The 18,945-nt window shown below is 43.4% G+C and overlaps 3 protein-coding genes across 4 annotated transcripts; 2 read left to right on the forward strand and 1 right to left on the reverse strand.

Moving 5' to 3' along the window:
• Positions 1-1,305: 1,305 nt before the first annotated feature.
• Positions 1,306-15,407, reverse strand: RB195_016857 (uncharacterized protein; the record flags this gene model as incomplete). 2 transcript variants are annotated; one of them, XM_064183590.1, is made up of 8 exons in its annotated part: positions 1,306-1,765; positions 1,831-2,343; positions 3,482-4,012; positions 4,155-6,410; positions 6,946-7,046; positions 9,852-10,019; positions 13,215-13,322; positions 15,291-15,407. In XM_064183590.1, the coding sequence occupies 8 exons, from the start codon at positions 15,405-15,407 to the stop codon at positions 1,306-1,308; spliced, it is 4,254 nt and encodes a 1,417-aa protein (XP_064039471.1). The 2 variants fall into 2 exon arrangements, with proteins under 2 accessions (XP_064039471.1, XP_064039470.1); XM_064183589.1 differs by lacking the exon at positions 3,482-4,012 and having other exon boundaries at positions 4,155-6,404.
• Positions 15,408-16,360: 953 nt separating this feature from the next.
• Positions 16,361-17,824, forward strand: RB195_016858 (uncharacterized protein; the record flags this gene model as incomplete). The annotated part of the gene is made up of 1 exon (XM_064183591.1): positions 16,361-17,824. One exon carries the CDS (start codon positions 16,361-16,363, stop codon positions 17,822-17,824), a length of 1,464 nt encoding a protein of 487 aa, XP_064039472.1.
• A 166-nt stretch (positions 17,825-17,990) lies between these two features.
• RB195_016859 (uncharacterized protein) lies at positions 17,991-18,365 on the forward strand (the record flags this gene model as incomplete). The annotated part of the gene is made up of 1 exon (XM_064183592.1): positions 17,991-18,365. One exon carries the CDS (start codon positions 17,991-17,993, stop codon positions 18,363-18,365), a length of 375 nt encoding a protein of 124 aa, XP_064039473.1.
• Positions 18,366-18,945: the final 580 nt, after the last annotated feature.

The raw sequence follows: 18,945 nt of genomic DNA on the forward strand, positions 1-18,945 counted from the left end.
AGTCAAAGTCAATGCTCGTCACACTTTGTTTTATGTACATGCTTCAATTTAGCATCTCCTTTCGGCTACATTTTCGGCACCACTCCAGGGACCACCCGTATCCGCTGACAGCACTCCAACTCATACTAATCGCTTAGATAAAGCTTGTCAGGTGTATTAAAAAAAAGATACACGAATTATGAGAGCGGGTGTAGCGTAGTCGGTTAGAAGTCCCGCTGCCTGCACAGTCGATTGGTGGTTCGATTCTGCCCTAGTGCCAACTAAGCTTTTCTCCCTTTCGGATTCGATAAATTGGTACCAGACTTGTTTGGGAGGATAAAAACACTGACTTGACACATCGGCTAGCCTCCAGAAGTCATTGTATAGGCCAGTTACACGTTCGTAAACCTCAAACGATCCCTGAATTGGAGTGAACGTGGGGGCGCATCCCAAGCGGATTGATTAACGTCAGACGCTTTATCCTTTTTCCTTTTACCAAATCATCAACTGGGGAGAATGACATCTCCATGACACAAACTTCAGCAACTTCACCGGTAGAACAATCAAGCAACAGTGCCGATACCAGCGGCATGCCAACGATACAGAAAAATCGAGCGACCTGACTATCACTCTCACAACACACACACACGATTTTCTCAACATTTAAATTTCGTCTGTAAAATACTAACAAATTACTACCGCTAACAAAATTGTCGACACATTTGTGGCCAGCGTAAAAAAATGTGGAAATAAAAACCACTCAAAGGTTCGTTTATTCTTTTTAAGCTGAATTTTAAGTTAGGTTGCTGGAAAAAAAAGAAATGTAAAAAGCGAATAGTCTTCTTAATAAATATATGGAAAGCCGGAGTGCATCAAATCCGTTCGGCAAAAAAAAGAAACCAAGCCAAGTGTTTTTTTCACCCTGTCGAATACTTTTAAATGTCGGAAAAAAACAAAATCTTTTCAATAATCAAATTTGAATTTGTAATGTATACAAACTCTTCTAAAGCTCCAGCAAATCGCTCTTTTTTTACATGAACTTTCTTCCAAAAATGTCTTCACCTTTTTAGAATTTCTCTAAACCTGTTTGTTTATATTTTACTCCCTGACAAATTGAGAAGAACCATCTGCAAGACAACGTCCATGCTTAACGTTTGAGTGAAAGTTCTGGATTGATTGATTTGCTCCTTAGTTGTTGAAAATACAAGTTGAAATAGGTAGGAAGATCTGAGAAAAATGTTCTAAATTTTATAATATACTTGACAACAAATGATACAACAAACATTTAAGTTTCCATTTACATTCACAGTTATTTTCAAATAAATTCTATAAATGAACAAGCCCTCCAAACAATATTTCCTGTTTTTGGAGTGAATTTGGCGCTATTGAACCTTTTCCAACGTTAGGAGAAGTGTTTTGTAAATCAGATGACTCCTTCCCCTGAGATGTTTCCTTCTTTTTATCATAAAGTTGCAACAGCTCTTTCACATTGTCTTTCGCCGGTGCTTTTTCAATTTTCTTCTGAACTGGCTTCTTAGTTTTACTCGGTTTTTGCTTAGCCTTTACAGCGGGTTTCTTCGCACTAACAGTCTTGGGAGCATTCGCTTTTAAAGGTTTTTTCTGACTACTGCCACTTTTTTCTAGTGATTTTTCCTCTTTTTCGATCGTCTTTTTCGAGGTACCTTTCCGTGATGTCGGTAATTTTGGGAATTTCTTCGTAATGAGAAACGCTACCACAACGCCAGCCAACACCACGGTGCCCAACGACAACAAAAGGATGAGAAGCCTAAAAAGAAGGGAAATATAAAGACAGTAGAGTTACATCTCTCTATTTTAGCAACTGTAACTAACCAACTACTTCCTTTTTCTTCCGCACTGGCACCGCTGCTCGGTTCGACAGCGGTGGATGATGTTGGTGAAACTAATGCACTAGTGGTTGTAATTCGTTCTGTTGTTGTTGTTAATGTTGTCGATCTCGTCGATGTGGTTGTGGATGTAGTTGGCTTCGTTGTTGTTGTTGATAACGTAGAAGTAGTGGTTGTTGTAGTTGTAGTTGTTGTTGTTGTTGTAGGTGGTTGTGGTGGTGGTGGTGGTGGTGTTTCCGGGGTTCTTGATGTAGTCGTCATTGTCGTTGTTGTTGTTGGTGGTGTCATCGTCGTTGTCGTTGTCGTTGTTGGTGTCGTAGTACTAGTAGTAGTTGTTGTTGTCGGTGTAGTAGTAGTGGTAGTAGCAGTGGTAGTAGTAGTAGTAGGAGTAGTAGTAGTAGTAGTAGGAGTAGGAGTAGGAGTAGTAGTAGTAGTAGTAGTAGTTGTAGTAGTAGTAGCAGCAGCAGTAGTAGTAGTTGTTGTAGTCGTTCCTATTATCCTTAAAGAGTACAATCTTACAAGTCACTGTTTAGCTTTGGCATAAAAAAATACAAGTATTTCAATTCCATATCGGAATTATTCTATCAGAGCGGCTGTGGCGCAGTCGGTGAAAGGTCCCGATAAATTGGTACCAAATTTGTCTGGGAGGATAAGAAAACACCGACTTGATCATCGGCTAGCCCCCGCAAGTCATTGTATATGCCAATACGCGTTCCAAAACCTCATCGATTACGAATTCCAGTAAAACGCGTTGGCGCATCCCGAGTGGATTGATACGCCAGTGACTTGACTTTTGACTTTAATTATTTTATCAGCAATCAGATTATTATCCTGCATTTTACGTAATCATAGTCATGATATATGATAACTGGCTTATCCTGTCACGTGTGTGTGTGTCAGGAAATTTGAGAAAAAGGGCGCGACGGGTCCACCGGCGTCGAGTTCGTGCGCCAGCGCTATAAGAGCTATAAAATGGGATGGGACGGGTCCCACGGCGTCGGATTGGTGCGTCGACGCTTCATCACCTTGACTCCTGTTGATCTTCGAACTGGTGCATACATAATTTATATATTTACCAGCCAGAATATCAAGCTAATGAATGAATCGAGAATTCTTGTGGTGCTCACGCTCATTGATCAATGAAAACTAGAAGAACTGGGACTTCCTGTATGTTTTTTCTATAGAAATAAGTTTGTCGTTTTTCTAACAACGCTTTTTTATCTTTAAAAATTCAGACAAGGATTAAAGATTCCATTGTGTTCTCCTTCTTGTGCTGATACTACTGTGCTTATAAATATAATAATTTTACTTATACAAAATAAACAACAAACAAACATGTTTGACATATTAGTCCTGTTATCCACCACAAAAAAGGACATCACCAGTTTCCTCTGACAATAAGTTGGGTTCCGGTTTTAGGAGAATTTCAAATTTTCCAACAGCGTCAAATAGGAGCCCGCTAACCACGTTACCATACGGGGTACATACATGTCCCGTATGGTAGCTCACAGTTAAAGTAGGATCACTATGTTTATCAGTAGTATGATGATATTCAGGTCATTTCATATTAACACATTGTCTTGTGGTATTCGTTAGGAAGAAAAGCTCATATTTTGAATCACCTTGATCACCTTCACTCCCGTTGATCTTCGAACTGGTCGAGCGGGCGCCAGTAATTCTTCCATTTGTCCCGATCGCGTGCCAGAGTAGCCCAGTGGTTCCTCCTTTCGCGTGGGACACGAAGAGCATCATATTTTTCTTTCAAGGACTTCGTGAAGAAATCTGACCATCGGGTCGGCGGTCTTCCTGTAGTGCGCTTAATATCGCGGGGAACCCAGTCGCTCACGGCTCTGGTCCAACGGTTGTCATTAAAGCGCATCACGTGTCCGGCCCACCTTATTTTACTTTCCTTGGCAAACGCGGCGGCGTCTCTAATCTTCGATCGCTGACGTAGGAGAGAACTTCGAATCCCGTCCCTCACTTGCGTGAAACGGGATACTCCTAGCATCACTCTCTCAATTGCGCGTTCAATGACGCTCACCGCGTTTTCTTCCTGCTTGCGAAATGCCCACGTTTCCGAAGCATAGGTCAAAGCAGGAAGTACGGTGGTGTTGAAGAGGTGAGCACGGAGCCGGGTGTTCCTGGTCTTCTTCACTACATCCTCGATGCTCTTGTACGCTCCCCAAGCCGCTCATCTCCTCCTGCCCAGCTCGGAGGTCACGTCGTTCATCATGTTCAACTCCCGACCCGTTGCTGGTGCATTCGGATATGTTCGTTCCGTTGAGCGTGAATGAAGCATCCGAGACCTACGACTTGCGCATGAACATCATCTTTTGTAGATTCAGCTGAAGACTGATGCATCCACATGTTTCGTCGAATTCGGTCAGCATTCGTTCCGCTTGGCTGATGCTAGGTGTTACCAGTACGATGTCATCAGCAAAGCGCAAATGGTGTAGCTGCCGACCATCAACCTTCACTCCCATGTCGTCCCATTCCAACTTTCGCATTGCGTTCTCGAGGGTGGCTGTGAATATTTTGGGTGAAATTGTATCACCCTGTCGGACCCCCCTCTTCACGTCAATGATGATGTTCTTGTAGAATGGCGAAATTCCGGTCGTGAAGTTACTGTACAACTCTCGAAGTACCTTTATATATTGAGTAGGGACGCCTTGGTTGTCCAAGGCTTCCACGACCGCTTCCGTCTCAACCGAGTCGAAAACCTTCTTTAAGTCGATGAAGGTGAGACAGAGCGGCATCTTGTACTCTCGTGATACCTCGATGAGTTTCGAAACAGTGTGAATGTGGTCAATCGTGCTGAATCCTTTTCGAAACCCTGCTTGCTCGCATGGCTGTCCTTCATCCAAGACTCTTTCAATCCTATTAAGGATTACTCTTGTAAAGAGCTTGTAGATGACGGACAGTAGGCAGATTGGGCGATAGTTGCCGATGTCATGTGGATCTCCCTTTTTATACAACAACACGGTCTTGCTGGTCTTCCACTGTTTAGGAACCTTGCATTCCGACAGATAACGTGTAAAGAGCCTCGCCAGGGTGTTGATGAGTACTGGCGGAAGGCTCTTCAGGTGTTCTGGTCTTATTCTGTCGGGACCGGGTGCCGTACGATTTCTTACCGACATGATAGCATGTCGTATTTCGGACGGGAGAACCTCTGGAATGACTTGTCCATCTTCCCTCAGATGGTGAGGAGGCAAGTGGACATGGCTGTCGAAGAGATCAGAGTAGAAGTCGTAGATGATTTTCTCCATCCCCCTTCTCGATGCAATGGCTGTTCCCTTTGGGTTCCGGAAAGCAGTCATCCTCGTCTTGCGACTGGCGAAGTCTCGACGGGCATAGCGGATGCTTTTCCCCGCCTCTGCAGCTTCAGCCAGCACTTCTGCTCTTCTCTCTTTAAGGTCTTCCTTTATCGCCTCTCGGCAAAGCCTTGCGAGCTCGGACGTGAGTTCTTGGTTCCCTGCGGCTCGTGCTGCTCCACGCTGGCGTATCAGCTCAAGAGTTTCAAGAGACAGGCGCCTCTTGGTGGTTTTAAAACTCTCAGCCTTCTTCGCGCAGTCGTGAAGGTGTTCGACAAGCCGGTCATATTCCTCGTCGATGTTGTCCATTGCGGAATCTTCCCAAAAGCCGGCTAGCGTAGCGAAGAGATCCCAGTTGATGGTAGTCCTGGGATTTCTCTCGCTGAACTTGGCGGCTTTCTCTGCTCTCCTTGTGAAGGAAAATCTTCCTCGGAGGAGGCGATGGTCCGATCCCGTGTAGAACTTTGGTACAACACCGACGTCCGTCAGGCAGAACCTTTTATTGACGATGATGTGGTCTATTTCATTACGGTACCCTCCACCTGGTGGCTCCCACGTCCAGCGTAAAGAAGAGGGCTTCTGAAATTGCGAGTTCCCATGGATGGTCTCAGTCGTCATGATGAACTCGGAGAGCCTCTCTCCCTGGTCATTCCATTGTAGGCCGTGGGTCCCGATGTGAAGTTCCTCCGGCGTTCTTCTTGGGCCAATCTTAGCGTTGAAATCGCCAACTATGACCTTGTAGAAGGCATGATCTTCTTGGTAGAACTTCTCCAGGTCCATATAGAAAGCTTCGACTTCTTCTTCTTCGTAGCTTGATGTTGGAGCGTAAACGACGAAGATAGTCAAAGCTGGTATTGGGCCACATCTTCTCATCCGCAGACGTCCGATTCGGGTCGTAAGTTGTTCAAAAGAGTCGATGTTCTTTGCCATACTCGTGTTGACGAGGACGCCAACTCCACCAACACCTCTACTGTCGCATGTCCCTAAGAACAGTTCTTCTCCAGTTTCATATACGGCGTTGAGAGGGTGACGTCGTCTCGTCTCGGTCAGTCCGATGACGTCGTACTTGATCTTCTTGGCTTGCATCATCAGATCTTCCATGGCCGCTTCCGATGCAAGCGTACGTGCGTTATAAGTACAGATCGCCATCCTAGTCCTTTTCCGTTTTGGTAGCCTACATGACTCCTGCAACCCCGTCCTACCTGGCGCTACCGTACCAGGCTTTCCTCCGGAATCAGGAGACTCTTTTCTATTACTGTGTTTCGCTTAAAATTTTAAAACCCATGGGCAGGTTGCAAGCCTCTAGTCCCATGAGTTTCTGGGAGAACTTTCGTTCTCCCGGTGTGGACATGTGGAGCTTATTTGTTGGAGGCGACTCCAAACCGCCTCCCTTGCACCTCCCAGTCACTTGATTGCAGGCTTTTGGCCGGACCGACGTGCGGGATACAAGGATGTCATGAGTCAGTCCTGGCTCAGCAGAAACAGGGAGTCCATCCCCTGAATCCACCTGCGTCTCTGGGCAAGCGCAAGGTCGCTTTTGGTCCGCGATTAGCCCCCTATCCGCCACCCGGGGACGCGCCACGTAGCCTCGCGACTAACCGGCTGTGATCCCTCTAGAGAGGGAGATCCGTGATCCGTCATTAATATTTTGAATAACGTTGTATTATGAGGGTAGTGCGTATGTAAATGAGTACAGATTCAACAACGATTGTATTTGATTGTAACTAAATCTAATAATGATAAACAACGTATTTGTGATTAATCTAATAATGATCCCCACAACTTCTTACCTGATTAACGCATTTCTTCTTTTAACAAGAGTATAATTAAACCTCATTAATCTCTCTGCTAGCATCTCAGTATTGATCCTTGACTTGCACTGTCTTCTCATCTTAAAATATCACATACTAGTAGGATAACAAAATGTTGCAAATGTTTAGCAAATGTTAATTTTTCCTTCAATCGCAGTCTGCTTTAGCTTAGAAACTCTATCGAAGGAAATAATTCATTGCGATGTTACATTGAAATCATACGAAACGGTAGATGATCTAACAACACTTCACCAAATTGTTAGAAGACAGTAAGACTTAGCATGAACTACTTAAATATCAAAACGTTGCGCAACTCACTGTTGATGATCCCCTATAGTACTTGAGCTCCTGCTGTTGGTTAATTTGCTTATGTTCATCACATCTCTTATATCGCACATCTCTTTCATCGCATACCTAATTTTATTTTCCTTGACATATGCGGCAGCGTCCCTGATTTTCGATCGTGGATGTTGGACTGAACTTCGAATCTACTCTATCCTTTGCATAAACCGGAATACATCTAGCATCACCGTTCAAATTGCGCGCGATGGCGTTGGTCGCTTATTCCTCCTACGTACAAAATTCTTAGTCTTGCGGAACGAAGGTCAAACTAGGAAGAACGTTGCTGTTGAACAAGAAAGCTCGAGACTATATGTTTTTGGTCTTCTCCACTACTTCCCTGATGTTTTCTGATGAAGTCACCTGGCATGACAAAATGCTGGAGCATGAGATCAGTTCAATTCGCTGGACCACAGACAGAGTGGAGTACAAGCAGCGGCAGACACATTGACGGAATTCTCCACTAATCTGCTCCAGAGGCCAGGCAACTCTCACTGCCCTTCATATTCGTCATAGATACCATAACGGAAGGTCTTCAAAAGCATGCAGCATGCATGCTACTTTACGCCGATGACATCGTTGACATCTCAAGACGAGAAGAAATTAAAAACTGAATTGTAGCGCGATAGGCTACTAAGTTGTAGTTGTAGTTTATGAAATATTCAGATATTTAAAGACATCACCCCCCACGAATCTGAGGTGGTACGGATTTCAGGTGGAGTATTCGTATACGGGATCGTAGGTTATGGAGAGGGGGTGGGGTGATTCCGTCCATTTCTCCCTGGAAACGGACAACTCCAGAATGCTGTTTCTTATGACTGACGTTGCAATGCGGAACATTTGCGCTCCATCCAAACCCGCCCCTCTGCCTGCGATACGCCGAAAACCCATTCGGACGAATAGCAGGCGGAGGGGAGAGTAGGGGGGGGGGGGGGGGGGGGGGGAACGCAAGGGTGGCGCGCTAAAATTGAGGACGTCGTAAGAAACAGCGTCCGGGTTTGTCAGTTTCCATTGATAGGGGGAGAAATTGACGGAGTCACCCCATCTCCATAATCTACGATCCCGTATACGAATACTCCACCTAAAATCAGTACCACCTCAGATTCGTGGGGTGATGTCTTTAAAATCAAAATGAAATCAACAGAAAACCCCAGTAAATGACGATTGGGGTAAACGCGACTGTCTACATCAACACTAATGCAACAGATCTCCAAAAAGCCTACGCTTTCAAATGTGTATGTGCGACGATCGTATCGATGACAGCATCATTGTGCACTAGGACTTTGTTTGTGTACGTGTACTGCATTGTTGAGGCAGGGATCAACCACTGATGTGTGCTGCTATAAGAAAATAATGATTGTCTAAAGTCAAAGTTATTCAAAGTTATATATAACTGTTATTCAACACCGAGCGCCATGGAGCGCCGAGATCAAACCGGCAATAATGGAAATTATGAAGAAATCTACAAGAGATAAAAATGCTACAATGGATACTTGATATAACCGGCCATGACCACATCCCGACATTGAGCAGAGACCAACTGTGGCCCTCGACAAATCGGTAGACGTGGCCCTGATGGTATGGTTAGTCTTACACAACTACTTTTTCCGCTCGATAGAGCTGGATTATCAGGCGAACGGCAAGAGGACTCGAATATCAAGTAGTTTAACCACGCTCCTTCCTTCTATACCAAATTCTTGTATTGGAATATTGATCAGCTAACGAAATTTTAAACGCCACCGCTCCTTTTCAATTTATTTTTTGCTCCAGTTTCCAAAATCGATCTCTATTTGATCTCAATTTTGAAACTTCCCAGATTGGTATAAGAGTCCTTTCCAAAACACTGAAAAGATAGATTCTGATGCTGGTGCTTCCGGCAGTTGATAGGTGGGAAAGGTTTACAGGTCACTAACGATTCCGTGAGCTCCGAAAATCCTCTGCCTGCTCATCCTTCTCATCTCATTACAAATTTGTAGGTAACTTTCCTTCGATCATCGATGAGGATTATATTTCTGCTATACCGAGGTTACAAACTTGCGTATATCCAGCACCGTAATCTTTTGTTTCCTATCTCCGTTATCTTTAATTTTTTCCTCCAATGGGGAAAACGAGGCAGAATAATAAATCTCAAAATCTCTTCCTGCTTTTCTTTCCGTTACACAATGTTTCAATCTCCACATCTCCAGAAAAGAATGCAGACTTCTCAAAAGTTGGAAATAAAAATTCTCTGGAAAAAACCGTCATCTCATAGCTACAATTATTTCAGCAGAAAAACGTTATTTTTAGCATCACTTCTAGCGTTTAGTTTTAGAAGTGACTGAGTTCTAAAGATGAACGGTTGTGAGCATATATGCAACTAAAAAAAACAGAATACTTTTGTACTCTAGTTTCCCATCAGGTAAATTTCAATCTTTAAATGCTTGAAAGAACTACGAAAATCTTACAAACTATTTTATTCAGTTCAGAGTGACATTTCTATGTAGTTCTATTTCTGTGTGAAACGATATGAGATTTAAAGTTCGGAAAAAGAATACGAAAGAACTAACTTCATAATTTATTATTCTCACGTAAGGACAGTTCTCATCGATGATGTAGCAGAGGTGTATAAATCCACGTATAAGTCTTGAACTGTTAATTTCTTGCCGCTCCGGAAGTTCACCTCTGATACTTTTGGGTATCATATGATACACCATATAAGTCATATGACTTTTATTCTGTAAAGCATAATTTTGACAAAAGCTTTTAAGGAAACTCTTTTTGTAGTGAACAAAATCTGAAAGAACAATTATGAAATTCTTCGTTCTGCAAAGGATTCATCTAATATTTCTCTATATTTTCTTATTTCTATTTCTATTCCTATTTTTAGAGTGCATTAGTTTATTTTGAACAATATAGAGACAAAAATTCTTCGTGTATCAATTTTGCAGTGCATGTTTTTCCGTGTTTCTATGCTCATCTGTTTCCTTGGACCCAGACCAGGCTGGATAAGTCTGCTCACAGACACAGCGGGACCTGACGAGACCACATACGGCTTCAAAACGATCTTCATATTCACTGCATAGACAAAAACGTTTTCCCTGGGAATTTAGAGTACACTCAGCACTACTAAAACGACTTAGAATTGTAGAACAATGTTCTCGAAATGTAGAAATGACACGTTTAGGGAAAAAAAACTGTGAAATCTTCCATCCATGAAATTTCCCTTAATTTTTGAGAAAAAAAGTTTAAGAGAACTTTGATAGAATAAAAGCAATTCTAATTTAACAGAAAACGTTACCACTATTAATTTTTATTGATCAGTGAAGACCGGCTTTAACCGGAAGCAACAGTTTACTTTATTCCTGAAGGAGTGTACAAGTTTGCAAAAACGTTTGTTTTCCAGTTGCCCTTGAAATTATCTGCACACTTCTACAGTAATTTCAAAAGGAGGTGAAAATCAGTGCAGTTCCGTAAGCGGCTGTGTCCGAAGTGGCGCGGTGGAGATAGCCGTTGAAGTCGAGGTTTCGCGAACTGCAGCGACGAATGGTGCTAGCGAGGATCCTCTCACAATCCTAACCGCTAAGCTCCACCGCTTCAAACGCTGTCGCTTACGCAACTCCACCATGCTTCGTGCCATCTTGACTCGACTATAACTGACCGATTACTTCATGTAGTAGTTCGAAAGTTCTTTTGCCTTGAAACCTCGGCATATTCTGTCTGTGTTTTGCTATAGTGTGCCTACGAGGTTTTTAGATGGAACCTTTATTTGCCTGACGTTTCGGCTTTTTCGCCGTCTTCAGAGGCCTAAATAGAGGATGACTGGAACAATGCTACGTTTGTCCGGTCAAGTGCCACACTACCCTGGGTCAGTGTTTCGATAATGATTCAGGGTAGTGAAAACAGGAACCCATCTACATTGAAAATGGTGGTCTTACGTGTTGCTCCACCGGATGTGGCGCGGCTGGTTACAAGCACTTGTCACTCAGTGTACCAGCGAATGAGTGTTACTGCGTGTAGATCACCAGCGACGACATAGATTATTTGATCTACACACAGAATATCAGGCGGTTATAGGTCACAGAGCGGTACAAGTGGCAAGAACTCATTCGTTATGGACAAGCATTCATTCTTATTATTCATTGAAGGGTTTCTTTTAAGAATAAAAAAGAATAAACCAGTACTGGCGATCTGCTTCATGAGCAGAATCGAAGAACCAGTACTTTCGCGTAGACCAATAATGTATTGCAGATATATTGACGACTGTTGCATCATAACATCAACACAGTCCGAAATGGACGAGTGTTTCCGAATACTCAACCAACAATCGCAATATATAAGACTCACACGAGAAACCCCAAAAGAAGGATGGCTTCCGTACCTCAACACACAAATAAGTACTTCAAACGGCATTATTAGAGTAAAGTGGTATCGCAAAGAAAGTTGCAAGAACATCATATTGCACGCCAAATCTGCACATCCGACTGCAGTAAAACGCGCAGTGATTCGTAATATGTTCAAAACCGCTAGTGAAGTATGCACTGGCAACCAAGAACGACACGAATCACGAAGACTAGCCTTGAAAATCGCATGTGCCAATGGCCATACAGTACGAAGAACCCGCACTGTAAATAGCAATATTCCGCGCGAAAACAAAATTTCTCTTTGTCTTCCTTTTATCTCTGACAGTGTCAGTGCCGCTGTTCAGCGCAGCATTATCCAAGCACAATTACAAAATGACGTGATCTTGGTAAATATCCCAAATGCAAACATCAAAAGCCAGCTTGTTAGAAACAGACTATATGATAGATACTGCATCTGTGAAAGATGTGTTATTTGTCCTTACGGAAAAACAGGCGACTGCGCAAAAATAGGGGTAATATATGAGATTGAGTGCTTGATACGCAATGCAACTTACGTTGGGGAGACCGGTAGGAATCTTGGAGTGAGGATTAATGAACACATGGCCGGAAAACGACGAAAAAGTTTGATAACACCACTAGGAAGGCACAGACATGAGGCCCACAACGGGAACGATTACGATGTGAAATGCGTTATACTGGCTCACGAAACAGAAATATCGGCAAGGAAGACGTTGGAGGCGTTTTTTTATTCTTAAAAGAAACCCTTCAATGAATAATAGGAATGAATGCTTGTCCATAACGAATGAGTTCTTGCCACTTGTACCGCTCTGTGACCTATAACCGCCTGATATTCTGTGTGTAGATCAAATAATCTATGTCGTCGCTGGTGATCTACACGCAGTAACACTCATTCGCTGGTACACTGAGTGACAAGTGCGTGCAACCAGCCGCGCCACATCCGGTGGAGCAAAACGTAAGACCATTTTCAATGTAGATAGGTTTCTGTTTTCACTACCCTGAACGATTATCGAAACACTGACCCAGGGTGGTGTGCCACTTGATGGGATAAACGTAGCATTGTTCCAGTCATCCTCTATTTAGGCCTCTGAAGACGGCGAAAAAGCCGAAACGTCAGGCAAATAAAGGTTCCATCTAAAAACCTCGTAGGCGCACTATAGCAAAACACTGACCGATTACTTATTTTCTATCTCTAAACGTCCGTGCTTTTTGAGCACTTTTCGATTTCTCACTTCAACTTCAAAATTTTGATTTTGGCATGCAGGTTACAACAGTCACAGTTATATCATAACGCTCAGGGTTCTCCACAATGAAGCTGAGCCCTTCCCCAAATTTCGACAGTAGAGAACTTTTACACCTTGAATTTCGTTTCTCTTAAAGAGTTCCCGTAAACGGTTGAAAAATATGAGGACCTGAGGTCCGCAAAGTAAATGCTCTCAATCGCGACAAGTTGTCAAACTATTTTAAGATCTAGAAGTTAGAAAGTGCTCAAGAAATCCAAATCGTAAAATCCTATCAAAAACCTTTGCATTTCTTATTGACTACACTCACAACATTTTCTTCAGTCCTGGGAAATTCGCTTGCAAAATTGAACCTGATATCAGACATCCGGCAATTCCTTACATTTATATACGTGCAAAGAAATACTCCGTTTCGATCCTACAATGCACATGGATTATCATGAATTAATTCTTCTTCCACCGCATGTTAAATCTCATCTCAAAAACGTCCATATCAACAACACTTTTTTCCAGCACAGAAAATGGATTATGTTGTTGTCAAAAACGGAGAATTCGAGTTACAAAAGTTCGTTGAAGTAGTGGATTTGTTGAGTTTTTTTTTTGAGTTCGTTCTATGGGTATGTCAATGGTACAGCACTTGCACAGTTTTGAATTACTCATGAAGCGGTAGTCTGCTTAAGTGCTTCACATTTGGTTGGACGAAAGTAGTTGTAGTGAATGCACTGGTTAGGTTTGCAGCCGAGCATGCAGAAAAGTTATAATTGCCCGATTGCATCTCTAAAATAAGGGAGTATGGATTGGAAGAGATTTCGCCATAAGTCTCGATTGATAACCACCAAATGGTAGCGACGGCATCGTTTCTGTTCTCTTAACTAGCACATAATCTATGCAACGTTGCTACGCTTTTCGTTACCTTACATAGTTGACCATCGGCTGCCTGATATTGTCGGCTTCGCCTTGTCTGCATCTTCGTCGAAGTGTGTTCGAGCATGGCTTTCCCCAACCTTCTCGATCTTCAGCAATACCTTGCACAGAAGCCATCCATTCGTTGCTATTTCATGTTCTGCAAAACTTGACCGCTCGCCTATACTACTCATCAATGCCGCGTATCCTCGGGCCCTCCTCTATCACTTCAATTCAGAACTTTGAGCTGGAAGAGGCCACCTGGTCGAAAACGAACATTAAAACATTCGTTTTCGACCGGGTGGCCTCTTCCAGGACCGAGGAGGCCAAAATGATTCTCTGAGGCTACATTCAATGTACTGATGCACTCCAGGTGACATTAAAATGCTGATGCCTTCTACATGTCATCCTCCTGTACATAATTTCCACATCCACATTATGTTTTCATTGTGACATACCACTTGCGTCTTTGGGCAGGCACAAAGTTGCCACACAAGAATTTGTCACGTAGCCTCCGGTATAACCTGCTTTATCCCTAGAGAGAGATCATTGGCCGTAGATCATGATGGAACGACGAGAGCGAAAAGGAAAAACAAAATTGCTAAATAGATTCTGAGTTCTTGTGGAGGCGAGCCAGGTATTCTTTCGTCGACCAATATTGAACGCTGACCTTCAGTAACTCATAAATCCCAGACGGAGGAAGGGATTTCAGCATTTCTGTGCTGAATACATCATAACCAGAATTTTCACTCTTCATTCTCGCTCTATGCTCGAGTTCAAGAGCTGACAGCGCATGCCGGTTCAGCAAGGTGATACCTTCAAATTCGTATGGCTGCTTCAGCGACAGCCGTTCCGTAGGCACTGTTGGGGACTTCTATCTTACCAATATACTGTTTCTGTAAAACATAGGGTTGTTGTTCTCCTACGCCTTCTCAGAAACTTCCGTTCTTGACGTCCATACGTTTTTGCTTTTTGTTTTTACAATTTACGACACAGCTCCTTCTTAGACGCTTTTATTGTTTGGAATCTGCATCCTGAAGCTTCCTTTTGGTCCGTAATCCAACGTAAGAGACAGAGCTTAGATTAGTGATCCGATTCCTTGAAGCGGCAAAAATGAAGACACTTGTGAAAATGATCTTACCAACGCATGCAAATAAAGATAAAGATGAGGAAAGATGCGGGCGCAATCTGTTTGAAATGATTTGCATTCGAATGGGATGACAATGCATTCGATTTGAACTCTGAATAGTTTAAGATCTATGAACACATAAACGACCTATACAACTAATTGCGGACGATAGCCGTTGTAACAAGCCTGGCCTTTCATCCTTTCAAGCTAATCTGTTATAACGGAGGGAATACCTGGTTCGCTCTAATGCGGTTTCAAACTAATGACCAAGTGAGCGTAGTGAAAGCTCTCACTGTTGTCCCACACTTTGCTGCTCAAAAAAACCTTATGTAGGGAATTAACGGTTTCGCTCACCCCTGGTGGGCATGTCAGATACGGTGCCGGATAATGCGGTTCATATTCCAGACGGCCAAGGTATAGTGCAAAGAGCAGAGGGAATGATGCAAGTAATGATAATAGGATTGTATTCATTCACAAAACCGACAATAACACCAGCAACAAAACAAGAATGAGACCGACTACGCATACTGTCCATACAAAATGTGAGATGAAGTGGTCACTAAGTAATAACAATAACATCTCTAATGCGCAGAACATCATTTGCGGCATTCTTCCAGTCAACAGCCATGTTCTCTAACAATGGGTTTTGTGTACATGTCTTCCAGTGCTCCGAAAATGTTTTGCCCTATGGTGATGGATTTGGGACAGTACTGATGTGCTCAGCACAAAAGATTGTGGGAGATTGCAGGGTTTGAAAACCTCTAAATCTTTAGATCTCTCCATCATCAAAAGACATATTGCAATCCCTTATCCCCTCAAGCGCCTCATCACCCTACAGAAAGCACTCAAACGGTAAGCAAACTCAACAGCAACACATAGGCTAGTACTTACCTCATTAGCTAGACTTGTTAACACAGCAGACCACCACGTACCACAACTGCGAGTCACAAGGGTTTTATATAGGGACCTCACGGCCCGCCCCGTAGATCAAAACCCGCATAGGTCTTGATATGGGGATAACTCGTTTGTGATCGCAATGCACTCATCCTTCTTGTTCATTTTTGGACTTTTGGCGGTTATCGAAAAAGCCTCTAGTGCACAGCGTGCTGTGATTTTGGACTCGTAGGATAATATACGAACTTCTACCTCTACTTCAGAGTCTGGATGATATATTCTACGGTGTGCTCCAAGTGGGGTGAAGGTTTTCATCAGTTCTGGATACTACAAGAATGACAACGTTCATTCATGACCACAGGCGGATCTTCAAAATTTTTGTGATGCTGACATTGGCTTAGATGATATGGTGAAGAGTAAACTTTGAAAAACAAAATAGACTTGTTAACACAGAAGACCACCACGTACCACAACTGCGAGTCACAAGGGTTTTATATAGGGAGCTCACGGCCCGCATTTGAAGGAGAATAATGGGTGAGTCAAAGTCCATTTGTGATTATATTCGCTCTGGTGCTAAATCTAGACTGCAGGAAAAGTTCAGACGATTAGTAGACCATCAGCAACATCAGAAGGTTAGTAAATCTGTTAAATCTACCTCTGTATATGCAGATCACAACGGCAATATTGATAATAAGAACAGTGCACAAGGTTCATTTCGTGTTTCTGTGATTGGCGATGTACTCATCTCAGCTGACGCGCTTTCCGTTTTGGATCTCGGCCCTAGTTTCGCGCCTGTGCAATCAATAAGTCCTGAGGTATCACGCAAGATTGTGGGCAGCCTCCAATTGGTTCATGGTAGGTTGCGACTGAGAGCAAAAGAAGAAGAGCGAAGGCAAGAGAACAGAATAGCCGAGCAAGTATCCTTACCCTCCATACCTTTCCCGCTTTCCCTTTTTATGATGTATAAACCACCTGAACTCAACCCCACGGTAGACAACAAGTTTCGAGTGTTCGCAACATCGGTGTATTCCGTTTTGGAGCGTTTCTCGAAAAAACATGTAAATTTCAATCTCACTGTCGCGCAATGCCGAGGCCTACATGAGATTCGCAATCTTATTACAGCTGGAGAGATCAAGGTTTCCGTTAGTGATAAGGGAGGCAAATTTGTTGTTCTATCACGTGAACTAGACAAGGCGATAACGAGACAACATCTTGAGGATGACAGTCTTTATGTCCCATCCTCCGCCAATGAGTTTAGAAAGCAATATCGCCGCCTAAACAGGGTTTGGGTAGAAACAACTGGAACAGCAGGGCTCCCAAAAAACTTTATTACGCGTCTCAAGAACGACTTACCTGCATGTCTAGTCCTATACACGCTAATCAAAACTCACAAGCTCTCTGAAAATGGCCTCACTTCGAACGATCCACGTGACTTTAAAATGAGGCCTATCATTAGTGGTATCGGGGGCCCCACGGATAGAATTTCCTGGCTGCTCAACATAATCCTAAATCAGCTGCTCAAATATGTTCCTGCCCACCTCAGCAGTTCTGGCAACTTCCTAAAACATCTCCGCAGTACCTCATTTGAGCGTGAATGTGTAGTAGAGACCTTTGACGTTACGTCACTCTATACGAACGTTTCAAACGATGTAGCGATGCAGGCTGTTCACGAACTGCTCACGCAGCGCCAGGCTTCATTGAACATGTATGGATTCAGCATTAGGCAGATCACGACATTGATAAACGAATACCTGAATTTCTCTATTTTCCGATGGTCGGGACAGTACTATCGACAACTTAGAGGTCTAGCTATGGGACAAAGGCTGGCACCCACTCTCGCCATTGTTTTCATGGCCAAGATAGAAAAGCCTATAATAGACCGCAAACCACTGTTGTATTATCGTTACATAAATGATTGTTGCGTCGTCTGCTCAACAACAAGCAGAACTAGACGCGTGCTTCAATATTCTCAATCAGCAGTGCCCGCACATTAAGTTCACAAGGGAGAGACCGATAGACAACTGGTTGGCTTTCTTGAATGTGCACATTTATTTGAGGATATGTAAGACTAAGTGGTACCAAAAACCCAGTAGCAAAAACATCTTAATCCACTATCTTTCAGCGCATCCCAGCAAAATAAAAAAATCTGTTATAGGTAACATGTGCAGAACGGCGGCAAGAGTCTCATCGAGTAGCCAGGAAAAAGCATGGTCTACAAATGTGGCCCATAAAGTAGCAATGTCCAATGGGTACCCAACTGGAGATGGTGCTACCCGACAAGCACGGTATCCCTCTCGAAGACCCAACGTAGTGGATGGCCCAGAGAAGATCCCTTTCTGTTTACCTTATATATCTGATGATATGAGCAGAGGAGTACGGGGCTATCTACGAAAAGCGGGTCTACAGAATGACGTGAGGGTTGTGGAAATACCTCCAGCAAACCTCAAGGGTCAGCTGGTACGTAACCGTGTGTATGATCGACTCTGCACAACTTCCAGCTGCGTACTTTGCCCGTATGGCAGAGAGGGTGATTGAATGATATCAGGAGTGGTGTATCGTATCGCGTGCAGGTTGTGCGGTGACGATTATATAGGGGAAACGGGACGCCCACTGTGTATTAGGGTCAAGGAGCATCTAGATGGACTCGCAAAATCAAAAACCTTCACCCCACTTGGAGCAGACCGTAGAATATGTCATCCAGACTCCGAAGTAGAGGTAGAAGTTCGTATATTATCCTACGAGTCCGAAATCACAGCACGCAGAACACTAGAGGCCTTTTCGATAACCGCCAAAAGTCCAAAAATGAACAGGAAGGATGAGTGCATTGCGATCACAAACGAGTTATCCCCATATCAAGACCTATGCGGGTTTTGATCTACGGGGCGGGCCGTGAGGTCCCTATATAAAACCCTTGTGACTCGCAGTTGTGGTACGTGGTGGTCTGCTGTGTTAACAAGTCTAGCTAATGAGGTAAGTACTAGCCTATGTGTTGCTGTTGAGTTTGCTTACCGTTTGAGTGCTTTCTGTAGGGTGATGAGGCGCTTGAGGGGATAAATCACTAATGGCTTTGAGTTTTCCAGGTTCTGACGAAGGCGATAACGCTGAAACGTTAGCC

Source organism: Necator americanus, chromosome II, assembly GCF_031761385.1.
Source record: "Necator americanus strain Aroian chromosome II, whole genome shotgun sequence".
Lineage (NCBI taxonomy): Eukaryota > Metazoa > Nematoda > Chromadorea > Rhabditida > Ancylostomatidae > Necator > Necator americanus.